This window comes from Rattus norvegicus, chromosome 14, assembly GCF_021556685.1.
Source record: "Rattus norvegicus strain SHRSP/BbbUtx chromosome 14, alternate assembly SHRSP_T2T, whole genome shotgun sequence".
Classification (NCBI taxonomy): domain Eukaryota; kingdom Metazoa; phylum Chordata; class Mammalia; order Rodentia; family Muridae; genus Rattus; species Rattus norvegicus.
In genome coordinates this window covers 90,239,914-90,253,939 of record NC_141547.1, presented here as the reverse complement: position 1 = coordinate 90,253,939, position 14,026 = coordinate 90,239,914, and the positions used below count along the sequence as shown (strand labels likewise).

General features: G+C 38.3%; 1 protein-coding gene across 1 annotated transcript in view; it reads right to left on the bottom strand.

Annotated features, from left to right (window-relative positions):
* Positions 1-11,452: 11,452 nt before the first annotated feature.
* Positions 11,453-14,026, bottom strand: part of Vwc2 (von Willebrand factor C domain containing 2) — a 140,640-nt gene continuing 138,066 nt past the window's right edge. The window contains 1 exon segment of the mRNA NM_001109312.1: positions 11,453-13,578. Within this exon segment, the coding sequence (NP_001102782.1) occupies positions 13,427-13,578 (152 nt within the window). The 3' untranslated portion in view covers positions 11,453-13,426.

Below are 14,026 nucleotides of genomic sequence, written 5' to 3'. Positions count from 1 at the left end.
TTACCCAGAGCCTTGAATTCTCTGTCTCAGATGCTGTATCCTGACCTCCACCACTCAAGAGGCCTCTCTGCTCCCGTATCCCCAGAGCAGTTCATGCCCTTCCATTTGTCCTCCTGGCTGTGGGTTTGCTTTTCATCGGGTAAGAGAGGAAAACACTCTTGATAACACTTTTATATTATTTTGAATTCTGTTACTAATAAATGGACACTGTTAGGGTAGCTGGGAATTAGTATTTTCAGTTTATCCCTACTGATATATCTGTTAGGTATACTTCGTACTAAAATTGTGATCAGGCGATTGAAGTGCTATAGTAACACTTAACTGGTTCCTCTCTGAAGAAGGCTTGAGACATTGGTGCTTGTTGATGGTATAGTAGACGTGCTGGTTTTCGGGAGGATAAGAGGTTCTGTTTGTAGAGTTATTTTGTTAAAGTATATTGTCACACTATCAGTTTGGTGTTCATTTCTTTTACCATTTGTGTGCCCTGCTAAGAGTAGTAAATACCTCTTTCAGTTCATGCAACTCAGGGAGGTGGCCACTTCAGGATTTGACCTACACCCCCAAAGGGAGATTATGCAATGTTTTTAAAGGATAGGAACACAATGCTTGGAGGGAGCTAGGGTGAGCTGCAGTGTTATCCAATTGCATTTTGACATTATGAGTTAAGCAAGGGAGTGCCCATCAGAGACTGGGCACCTGGCTTCAAGGTCCTTAATTCATTCTCCAAGACATTAGGTCTGGAGTTCAGAGTGATAAGGGAACAAAGGAGCAGGTCAGCTGCATGCAGTTAATTAGGACATAACAGGCAATTGGTTATATGTCTTTATAACCTATACACCTTGGTTTAGATAACATCAATTTGTATATTCTTAACCAGTTAGCAGATAGTTTAGAAAATATTTGGACCTGGCTGATCATATTACATCTGTTATGAGGAAGGAGAGGGATGAATGTTGGCGTTTTATTTGATTTCTCCTCTTCATTCAATAGGAGATCCCAGTGCATGAGTTAACACCATTCACATTCAGAAAGGATCCTAAGTCCTTCTGGAAACACCCACACAGAAACGTTCTGATGGACATACACAGAGGATTGTTATTATGGTTGAATTGAAATCTGTCAAATTGACCAAGCTGTTCCATAGTTCTTAACCTCTGTGAAGTAAAGTAGTTTACAAACATTGTTTATCCAGTGATAGTAGAAGGATAATGAGTTTGAGGTCAGCCAAGATTAAGTAATTCTAAGCTAGCCTGGGCTACAGTGTGAGTCACTTACTTAGAAAAATAAAAACACAGTCTTCAGACAATACTGTTATTCAGACTTTCTTTTTGTGTCAGTAATAAATGAACACATAATTATTCAGATTTTTGTGTGTTCTGGGTTCTTTATTATATAGAAGCTTTAATTTGTATCTTCTGTAATTTCACAAATTATTAAGAAAAACACACTTAATCCTGTATGAGTATCCTGGATACTATCTTGGTAAACTCCTGAGATGCTGAGTATAACTACTAGAATAACTGTTCTCATGTTAATTTCATCAGCATCAAATATTCTGTCAGATAGCTGTCGTCTACAGTTACCCTCTAGCTGTTCCTTAGGGGTGAAGATCATCATTACTGGATGTTGCAACCTTGCCTCTAACCTTGACGTTACGAAAACAATGCTGCCTCTTCCATGGCTGAACTAGCCCATGGTGTGTTTACTGTTGCTATATTTGTGGGATCATTGGCTCACTCTGTAGAGTATCATAAAGCTGCTTGCCTTCCCCTGCCATTAGGTCATCCTTTTTTTGTCCTTTGTGTCATCTTTTTATCCCTGAGCCTAATGGCTGATTAATCATCCCAGAGCCACACATGAAACCTGAGAACTTTAGTGGGGTCCCTCAGTTTGAAGTCTTAACACGGGTATCATACTTCCACTTTTATTGGCTGTGTCAAGTTGAGAAATCTGAGTAGTCAAGGCAGGTATGGGAAGAAAGTCACACTCATTAAGAGAGAGGAAGAAGGCTTCCACTGTGAAGTGTTTCCATGTTCTTTATGTCCGTGGACTCTGTCAGCCTCCTCTTCTCTCCGTCCTTCAGTTATTTGGAATTGTTTTAATTTTCAACATACCTTAAGTTTTGTTTTGTTGTTCTTGTTGAGTTGCAGTTAGTGAGACTGCCATCAAGCTTTATTTTCTGCGTGCTGTCAGTTCTTTATAATGAGCCTTTCTTTGTGACTCGGAGCATATCCGTTGCTTGTAAATTTCCACTTGTGCTCAGGAACCATGAATATCCTGTGATTTTTCAGGAAGACTTACATGTCCCTTAAGTCAGATTTGTGTTTCTCAGGCCTTTATATACAATAGTTATTTTTTCTCCTAAATGTTCCATTAGTTAGATATGAAAGTATCTTATATGGCATGTACTTATTAACATCCTGTGGTGATTTATGCTCTATAGTTTAATATCCATATTTTTAAAAGAAATAATTGGGACAAGGATGTTTAAATCAAATGAAAACTGGAAGAGTTCCCCACCAGTAGAGATTCACTAGAAGCAATATCAAAGATGAATCTTTCAGATGAAAAAGCTGTTTGTCATGTCAGTAGAAGGAACAGGTTCCAGCAGGATGATAGATGTAATCCTGTTTACAAACAAATACTCCAAGAAAGCACAACATAGTAGGTCTGCCAAAATGGTTGAGGGGCTAAATGTGCCCATTGCCAAGTCTATTGATCTGAGTTCAATCATGGGAAACCTACATGGTAATAATAAGGACTGACTTCTACAAGCTTCCCTGTCATCTCCACACATGTCTACTGTACCAAAAATAAATATGTAGGAAAAATTAAAACAAAAGAGAAGCGGGGCTATAAAGATTGCCAGGTGGTTATTGCTCAGCACTCACTGCTCTCACAGGACCTAGGTTAAATTCTTAGCACCCACCTGGTGGATCACAACCATCTGTAACTCCAGTCTCCAGCATCTGGTGCTCTCTTCTACATATGAGAGCCCCAGTCACACACATGGTGCACAGACAAACGTGCATGTAAAACAGCCACATACATAAAGGACAAAAGAAAAAGGAAAAATATTTACTTAAAGTATACTGAATCACCATACATAAAAAGACTACACATAGGGAAGAGGGAAATGGAGATGACTACTATGACTTTCTTGCCAATAAATATTAATTCCAAGCCACTCTCAGCTGTCAGACACCAGCTCTGTCTGGGTCTGGGATTCTACATCAGTGTTCTTTTCCTTTAATGCGCTGACAATGCTTAACTGGCTTCAGAATTCCATGCTTTCCTTTGATACAAAGCTGACATCGTTCCATTTTTGTAAATCTGTTTTTTGAAATTTTTAGGATTTTTACCTTATTTTTTCTGGTTCACAGACTGTTGCACATTATGGTCTGTTCTGGCCCCTGCCTTCCAGCTGTCTGTGTCCACCACTTGCGTGACACTCACATGTTGCCTCATGCGGCTTCCCTTTGACCTGTTTTCAGATTCACCATTTCATTAAGTTCTGAATAATATGCAATCCGCCCCCTTCAGTATACTCATTAATTTTAGTCAGTTTTCAAAATTCTTACTAGACCGTTTTAGATTTTGCTAGGTAGTGTGTACTTCTAACCTACTGCTGGAGTTTCCAGTATTGCCCTGCAGCCTTTAATACACCACATTTATTTTATATTCCAGGTCTGACTCTCCTAAGGCGATCCTGTGGCTCTCCTTCCATTGTTCCTTATTTCCGATCCTTGGTACATATTGACTCAAAGCCCTGGGCACCCATAACTTTATAACATGTGAGATGCCCTTCAGAATGCATGGAGTCAAGTTCAAATTTGAGACAATGCCATCTCCTTAAAGAAGAGGGTCCAAGACCCTAACAACTTTGGGCAATTGTGGCCCACACATTCTGTAATTATATTTTTATTGATTTCCCAGTAATTCTGAGGTAGACTATTCAGGGGAAGCCTGGATGAGCTTCAGTTCAGTTCAGTTGTGCACTATGCAGCCATGGGGCCACAGATTGAAATATGGGGAAGTCATTGAAGACTCATCTTTTCTGTTCCTTGACCACACTTTGAAACTTTTATTCCATGAAATATCAAAGTGTTTTCTTAAGGATCTCAGCATATAATTCCAAGCATGAAGCTTACTCAAGGCAAAAATACAAAGAATGTCAGGTTCCATTCCTTTGGGCTGATAACTTTGTCCCTGTGTTTCAAATTCTACAATTACTTTGAGAAATACCAATTCCATATATAGATTTTCTAGTTGTCTTCTGCAGGATTATTACTCTAAATTACTATTTTTTTTACTCTAAATTACTTAATCTTCCAATTCAGATATGTAAAGTTCATTGAGAGAGAGAGAGAGAAAGAGAGAGAGAGAGAGAGAGAGAGAGAGAGAGAGAGAGAGAGCGCAAGCAAGCAAGCTGGAATCAAGTCTCCTGTAGTCCAGATTGGCCACAAACACTCTATATAGCCAAGATTGGACTTGAGCTCCTAATTCCTTTTTCTCCACCCATTGAATACTGAGATCAGAAGCAGGCACCATTACACCATGGTCTTTTCATTTATATTTAAAATTATTTAACCTATATTGTAAAAAGCTTTAATAGAACTATGAGTGAATGAAAAATCATTTGAGTTTCAGAGATCTACTTACTGATATACATATATATTACACAGCGCCTACTTCTGGATGTAAGTTTAATGTTCACAACATTTAGTTCGAGAAATGACCATCAAAATGCATCACCACAGTCAATATTAGACATGCTTATAGTATATACTTCACTGCACGTCCTTGTCAATAGTTCACTTAAATATGAAGAAAAGTATCATGCACAGCAGAGGCAACACTGAGGCATGTATTTAAATATTTTATAAACAATGATATTTGAGGCATTGGGATATTTAATAGTGCTTTTTATTAACATCATTTGAAGTATTTTAACAGACTGAAAAACATTTTAAAAGAGATTACCTGGAAGTGCAAAATGCAGTTTAATAAATATTCTGTAAATCCATTTATAACATATATATGCACCCAGCAACATATACACCGTAGGCCTGATGATATCAATGTAGGTCCCTGTAAAGTTCTAGTAATACAAAAACATTTCCTGGCAGACATAACACATGAATGGGTAAAAAATAAGATATGTGAATCATATTTACTTTTACTGAATTAGAATCTCTGAAACTTTTGAATCCCAGTCTCGTCATCATATTTTTCACTTACATAACTAATGAATGCTCATGTATAACTTGTGCTTTTAAATGCCATCTGCCTTGTTCTGTATTTGAAATATTCATTTAATGCTCTCAATAGCTAATGCTCTCTCTTATCCAGAGAAGAAGATGAAGACTGAGTTACAAAGAGGTAGGTCAAGTGCACTTGGTAAACTGAGTGATAGACTAAAGTCGAACTCCCCATCAAACATGAAGAATCTTCTAGCAGTGGTCCAGCCCTGTTTCTGGAAATCCTGATTCTGTAAATGTGGATCAAGACCAAGGATGAGTTTCCTGATGTCTTCAAAGTCTAGTCTGTTTGCCGAGTCCTAACCCCATCCAGCAGAGCAGGCTTTCTTTTGTTTGCTAAAGGGGCTCATTATGTACTAACAGATTTGAGTTTCACAGGTGATTCTTGTCAGTTGTTTACAGGTTTTTCACATACCTCTTACTGTCTGAACTGCTCTAAATTTTAACATCTCCAGTCCCCAAAGCAACCATTCCCTTTGCTTTTCCTCTTATATAATGATTTGTTCTTTCAGTTGCTATTACATAATTAGTTACACAACTAATTACCTAACGTTATACATTAAAAAAGGTGTACAAAAAAGCCCATTGTATATTTTTAAGACATTTAGTCTTGACTTAAACAGAAATCCAATTCTGTTTCTGATTTAAGGGTTATATGTATATATGTGTGAATTTTTAGATATACCAATTAGGTATACTTAAGTATAACTTAAAAATACATAATACATAAAAATAGTATTTTTATATCACCTACTTTTACTGAATCCATACCTATTTAAAGTAGGAATACACTCCTGGGCCAGAAATAGAAAAGATATGTGGGCATGGCTGGATGGGCGTGGTCCTGGTAATGAAGAGTCCAACCTGTCCAGTCACCTCCACAACTGTTGTCATTATTTTGATTGGGAAGAATTTTTATCATTGTTTCTGTTTGATGACTGATAGATTTAAAACCACAAGTCTACAGTGTGTTCCATGGGCAGGCTGCTTTTGAATGAGTTTATATTAAAGTTTCAGAAGACGGAGTGAAGACCAAGACATAGTAAATAGGCACTTCACTTTCCTAAGCTATTACTGCTGTGTACTGTTTACTTCCCCATCTTACCTCTGGCTACTATGTATAACTAGGGAGCCAACACATTGTTTTGAAATGGTAATAATGATACTGATGTAAGGTATTGACCTGAATGTAGAAGCTAGAGTGGCCATTGGTACAATCACTTATTTGCATTGACTTACGGCCTTGGGGGAGCCAAAGAGTGCATGCTGGTCACTACCCTGGCCTGATAGCCTCAGAACACATGGTGCATCATGACCTGTGGAATGAAGTGAAAGACTGACTGAGGCTCGCACTGCTTCCCTCAGGGAAATGCTGAATGGAAGGTGCTCTATCCCTTCCTTAATTGGCCATGCCCGTGAGTGAGTACAGTGCATATTCTGGGCTTTCACCTCAGTGATATCACCGAAACTTGACGTTTTTCTCACAGCAGAGTTGATGATAGCAGACACTAGAATTTAAAGTTTGAAAATGTAGTATTTTCATAGATTGTCATCTAATAATTGATAGTTTTCCGCATTAGCTAATATATGCTTATTTATGTTAATGTATGTCCATTAAAATTTGAGTATGAAATGTCCCTCACGGGCACATGTATTGACTGTTTTGTGGCACATGCTCAATGCTTGCTTCCTAGACACTTTAGAAGTTGATAAAAACTTTTGAGAGGCAAAGCCTGAGGGAAGAAGTATGTTCCCTGGGGGCCTGCTTTTGGCTAGTAGACCTCATTTCTAGTTACTCCCTTTCATTTCTTTCTGCTACCAGAGGCGAAAACCTGCCCAACCACTTGCTTCAACCACAGCGACGTATTGCTGAGCTACATGGAGCCAATCAGCCATGAGATGAAACAGCTAAACCTGTAAGCAAACATAAGGAGATCATCTTTTATACTGTTTGTGTCAGGAGTCTTCCACAGCAGGAAAAATAAGTCACCAGTACAGAAAGGGTTATAATATGTGGTCATATTTTATAAGCTCAGTACAAGAATTATAAACAAAACCATAAAAATCTACTATTTGTTTGAAAGTACACTTTAATAAGACAGTTTAATTAGAAATTAAAATATGTGGCAAGTAGAAAAGGGAGGCCGTCTACACTTTTGGGAGGAGCGACTCTTAACTGACAAGTGTCAAGACTGTGCAGCTGAGTTAGGAGAGCGAGGTGCCATCCATGCCCTCCTGTGCTGCTTGCGAGTGTGAGGAAAGAGCACTTTGATGTTGCTGTCTCATTTCTAGAGGTCAGTGTCTAAACATGAATGAGAAGACTTTGTGCCACAAGTTCTAGTTTAAAGCAGACTTGGATTCTTGCCCACTCATTCACTAGGTCGAAACTTTAGGTATTTTCTCAAATTCCTGAATGTCCTGAGTGGGGCCAGTGCTAGCCACTTTTGTAGGTCTTGTGAGTTTAAATAAGGTAATCAAGATAATCCCAGAGACAAATAAAATAGAACTGCATTTACTTTACAATGTAAAACAAGAGAATAAGGAAATGAACATTCTCATAAATATATCTAGAAACAAAGTCAAATGTAAATTCCAGAAATTGAAAACCATGTTAGCTAGTAAATAAAATACTATTAAATATTAAATAAAACTGGGAAGTGTTTCTACTTGTTGAAAACTGAATTCTAACTAAAGTGAGAGATATTTAGAATTATTTTAACAGGCTACAATAATACCTTAATAAATGATGTTAGGTGTATTTTGATTGTATTTGGAATTGTGCCTGTATTACGGGTTTTATGTCCTTGTTAGAAAATTACAAGTATGCGTTTCATGCATCATTAACTGCAAACAGGCCAAACACTTGGAGCACACCTTCATTTAAGTTTTCCTGTTACTGAATCTTTGAGTGAAAATTCTTACCCTGATTGACAGTATCACTTAGAAGTTGATGGAATTTATTCAATTAACAAGTAGGCATTTTTTCCTACTTGTTTTTGTGGTGAATCAAAACCAGTAAATGCTTTACAAATGAGAGTGAAGTTTGGCATCGTGGTGAAGTGTCAAGAGCCATTGCCTTTGAACCCTTGGTTCACTGACTTAGCATCCGTTTCATGGAAGCTGACTGCCTGCTCAGTCACATTACACAGAGACATGGAGATGTCAGATATACTCAGATGCCTAAAGTCTAGGACATGAAATTTTTATTCAGAAAAATTGTATAAACAAGGAAATACCAAAACTATAAACTTGATCACCTTTATTCTAAGTGCCACTATGCTTTCCTTACAAGTTCCTTTCAGTATTAGAACTCATACATCAAAGCAGTTTGTCCTGACTAGCATCACAACTGGAAATTGACTGTCACTTCCAACCTCATCGACTACAGCAGTGAGGGAGTGATTTCACCTGTGGGTGGTCATGGCCTGGATATGAGAACTGTGCTAGAAGTCTGGAAAGAAGTAGACACCAGCAGGGAGACAACGGAGGGCACTTTGCTTTGAAGCACTGTCTGAGCCGGTGCTTGATCCACAGGTGTAGTGGACTGTATGTGACTCAGTAAAGCGAACTTACCATTGAGTGGTGATGCTTACAGAAGTGATTGTCTCATAATGTGAATTAAAAGTACATAGAAATAAGGGGAAAACACAAAACATTAACCGTTATGAACAAACTTCTTTTTCATACTAGACTAGATTGAACTGGAGCTTTCTGGATGAGAGACAATTCCTTTACTAGTGAGGTACACCCTACCCATTCTATATAGTAGTGCTGGGGATAAAAACCAAGGGCTTTGTGCATGCTTTTCAAGCACACTTCACTTAGCTACCCACAATCTCTGCTTGTGATGTAATCTTTAAAGTATGTGCTAAAATGACACCAAATTAGTGCTATGACAGAGACTCAGGATGGCAATCCAATCAAGGACTCCAGAATCCTACTCACAGCAGCCATTCCTTTTTCATAAACTCCTACATGTGTCCAAATGAGTCAGAGTGACTCCCTAGCTAAGGCCTGGCAGGTTCCAGAATCTGTCACTTGAGGACTGAGTTTACATCAAATGTTGGTGGCAGGGGCAGGGCAGGGGGAGGTGGCCACACCCACTTCCCTGCCTCCAGCATGGGAATCAGAATCTAGCTGGAGACTTATGTTCTGATGCCCCCCTTCCCCGAAAAGAATAAGAAGAAACTCTCATTCTCACTTCTGTTTGGATTCTGATCTCCTTTCTTCAGAACATCCACCATGTTGTCTGTCTTTGGTGCTGTAGACTGAACTTTCCTCAGAGGCCCGTCATGCTGTTCCCATCTGTCTGCCTGTCCACAACATTCATAACTTTGCCAATAAACTCTTTGCTCCCAGCAATCCATCTTAGTGTGCCCTTGAGGCCCAGTTCGAGGCCTTTCAGTACTAAGACAGCTTAAGGAAGAGCAGTACTCAGAAGCCCTCAGAAGGGTCAGGTGCCAGCATCTACTTCCATTTGGACTGTGTCCTTCCATAGCCCCAGGCTGTTTTAAGGACAGCTCTTCTGAGGGTGCTCAGTGGTTCTGTGCAAATAGGATCTGCCAAACAACCATACTGAAATAAGGTCCTTCTTAGAAAACTGACACCTCAAGCGCAAGAAGCTGGCTTTGCATGAGGAGACGACGTAAGTAGTCTCTGATTCCCTAAGGCAGGAAGAAGAGGAATGCGATGATGTAAGCATGAACTCATTCCACAGCAGTGACTGCATCGAGCATCTTCTCTCAGACATACTTCTGAAGAAGAGTGCAGAGCAGGTCCACCAAGAACCCCGGCTCACAGAAGATACTGCCAAAGTCTGTGACCAGTCAGACTTGTCTGTACTTCTGGTACTGCCCGGGATCTTGATGAAAGGACATGTGTGTTACCCTTACTCCTTACAGTATTTTAGACGAAAACAAAGTCTTAAGAAATCTAAAAGGATCTGTTGCCTATTGAAACAAATTTAATAGGTTATTAGTATTTGTTAAATCATTCTTTATGTTTATAATTTTTGTTTTATGTATACTTAAATAGTCTATATTTGAAATAACAGATGTTTTCAACAGTATTTGTTTGAAATTGTGTATTTGTATGTTTTAAATAATATGAACATTAAACATATCTCATTGTTTAAAAAGAAAACAGGAAATCTCTGAGTTTTCGACATAGTTAAAAGTGTTTTAGACATTGTTTCCATATGACGCTAAAGAAGCAAAGAGGAGAGGTACTTAGGCATAATGTGTTAAACTTTAAACAGATGAGAATTAAGCTCTCGGTGTACTTTATCAGACCAGAAGACGATGCTGTGAATATTCAGCTATTAAAACTAATAGAATCACTGCACAGCTCTACCTGAGGCACGTGATTTCCCTGTAGGCAAAGACACCCTGTCCTCTGAACCTTTACGTCATTGCAGCAAACGTGTCACAGGGCCCCATGCATCTGGTGATGCTTGTCGCCCTTGGGCTGTTCCCGCCTCTCCCTGAAAAGCTCGGGAGAGCACTGAAGAATGAACCCGAAGAAAAGGACCTGTCTCTGTAAGGTTGCATTATTTCTGGAGTTACACTGTGACTCACAGAGGCAGCTAAGCATAGGTCGTATTTTAGAAGCATGCTCCTATAACTCATTCGTAAGCACAACTTCCTTTTTAAGTTGATTAAGCCCCTAATCATTATGAAGTACCCACAAAGCAAGCCTATTAGAATTTTGGAGAATTTTAGCATTAAAAAAAAAGGTGTAGTTGGATTGTGAAGTTTGAACAATCAGATAATTTGAGCTCATACTATCCGCACGTTATTATGCAGTTAAAGTAAACTAGCTTATGTTGCATCATTCAGAACTTCAGCAAAGACTTCTGTCCATGTGGAGAACAAAGTAAATATCTATCTGAAACATCTCTCTAGACCTGCTCTGAAGGGGAAGAGTTTCCATCAAAAGTAATAATAACAATAATTTCATTACTTAGGGTGTGCAGTGCAGAGAACCTGATTCTACCAGATTTGCTTTAGGTGTAGTGTGAGTTATTCTAATGCAATCACAGCCACTGTGCTCCAGCACCCAGAAGTGTGCCTGAGACAGTGTGGGGCCTACTGCCTTCCATCAAGGATGTCATTCCCCAGACGACATTGTACTCACTTTCTCTGCAGAAGAATGAGGTTTGTTGACACTCTCATAGCGCTTATGATTTTTTTCCACTGAAGTAATCTGAGAGCCCATTTTCCATTCTGTAGGAATTCTGTTGCCAAGGAAAATAAGAAAACTGGGCCTCATACACTGCAGTTGTAATTCATCATGTCTCATGTGGAAAGAAGAGGCAAGTTGTATGTAATTACAACCGGCTCTTTAACCCATGTATTGTAGGAGGTTAAGTCATTTGTTGGCAGGATGGTAACCTTAGATGACCTTTGTCTTAAAGTAAACCTACTGTTGAGAAACGGAAAGACAGATGATGCCTAATGGTCGTTCATACTAACACTTAAGTTTTGGAAAGCTCAAAACAGGTACCTGAGAGTAACTGGCCAATAATACCCCTGAGTATTTTCATGAAATTGATTTATTTGCTACTTTACCTAACCCAAAATAGTCTTCAAAAATCAAGATAAAATATAAGCATATGCAAATATCTTGGTAATTTTTGTATTAAAGTATATAATGATTAACTTTTCAATGATGAGAAAACATTAAATAGTAAATTACTGAAATTCTTATATACTGACAGGGTTTGGGGATATAAATTGTACTTTCTTAGAAATCTCCATTTTCTAGCCTCTAATTTGCTTTATATATAATATCTTACAGTGTAATTTTATAGACCTGTTATGCTACAGAAAAAGATGCAGAGCACATGGGGAAAACAAACCAGTCCTCATTTCCTTCTTGTCTTCACAAGATCTGTTGTGCGATAGGTCCTCATTTTAAAATTCAGAAAGTGTAAATGGAGGGAAATGTTCTTGATGTTTAGTGTTTTTACACAGATTAGGACCCTGATGCCTCTCTGACTCCTGCACCAACTGTTGATGTCACTCACAACAAGGGAGCTGTTCCCTATCACTGTGCTCCAGACAGCAACACTTAATGACAGTTTTATCATTTTATATTCAAAGGAAGAAAATTTGGGTGATATATGACTGCAGGAGAGACTTAGTAGCCTTCATTTTCAAATGCTTAAACATAATTGGACAAAGAATAGCTTCTGTACACCGTTCTTGGGGCAAAATTGATTTATTCTCTCACTCTGTCTGTTACAGAGGGCAGATAGCTACCTCAACTAGCAGTACAGGAACCTGTGCTGAGTCCTGAGATGTCTAGCATATTTTATATTTCAAGCATAAACCTGTTCAGGAATTTGACTTTTCATAACTTTTCTCTGCAGAACCCAAAGACTCCCTTTCCTCCATTTTTTTTTTTAATAACACATATATCCCAACCTTCCTCTTGCTCAGGGAATGAATTAATGTCATGCTTAGAAGAACATGTACCGTTGGATGAACATGAAATGCACATAAGTGTTTATTTGTGGGCTACTATGAGAACTGAAACAGGCTATGCTAGCCATCTTTAATAGCTACAATTTAGAAATGACTAAGAATGAACTAAAAAAAGAAGTGGGTTATTAAAATAAGCCTGTTTGTGTAAATTAGATTGCGTTTTAAGCATTAGATACATAGCATTAGTTAAGTAGCATTTGAACAGGGTTTTGATATAAAACAGTCATTATTTCCTGTAGTTCCTAATGGAGTAGAGCATTCCGTGTGCAGGTGTAAGAGATCCCTGGACACACTAGCACCCTCTTGTGGTGCAGTGAAGGCTAACAAAGATATACCGGTACACAGTGAGGACGGTTGACAACAGCATTTTTAATATAGAAGACTCTAATAGAGGGATTATAGAAACACATTTAATATATAATAGTGAACTTTAGTGTACTTACTGTGAAAATAGCACATTTATTTAGAGAGGGAGTATGACCAAAGTTCTTATTGATGTTTTGAAATACATCCATTTCTGTCTCTTGCTGTAATTGTTACCAAGAAAAACAAAAGTACCAACCATTTTCCTTGACTCCTTATCCAAAGTCTTCTGTTTTTGATATTTCTCAGAGTCATCTAGAATGTCACATTAGTAAAATATTCTAGAAAAACATGAGAGTTTCTGTATCACGAAGTCTACATTTGCCTGCATTCATGTCTCGTGCACATGGCTTGCCGTTCAATTCTCCACGTGCCCTCCTCATAAGTACAATGACATATGGTGCATTCGTCAGTCTTCACCTCTCGACCAGCTGGGATGACAGCGGTTTCTGCAAAGCAGTTTGGACCTGAAATATAGAGAAATATTTTATACTATTGTGTGCATAAATGTATAATGTTTATAATTAGGTAATTAGCCCTATACTGTGTTTCATTCACCCTCTTAGGAAGAACAGTTAGAAAAACCATAACAAGAAACACAACACTAACTTTTTTCTGAAATGAAACCAATATTACTTAAAATTTTAGAACTAAAGCATTATTATTTTTATAAGTGGTCTATTCCATTTGGCGACTTTTTTAGAATCCATGTCTGTAATCATAAGATTTAACTAAGTTAAATAGTTATTGTAAAAACACTGCCAACCAGTAGCTTCAGAAAACTTGGCTTACTCTTCATGGCAGTTTTAGCAGAGAGCTTAAACAAGAAAACGTTCATTCTACAACTTTCCAACATGTATTCCAAAATGAGGTGTCAGAGTTATCAGCATTTCCGTTCACCTGCTGGCTGGTAGC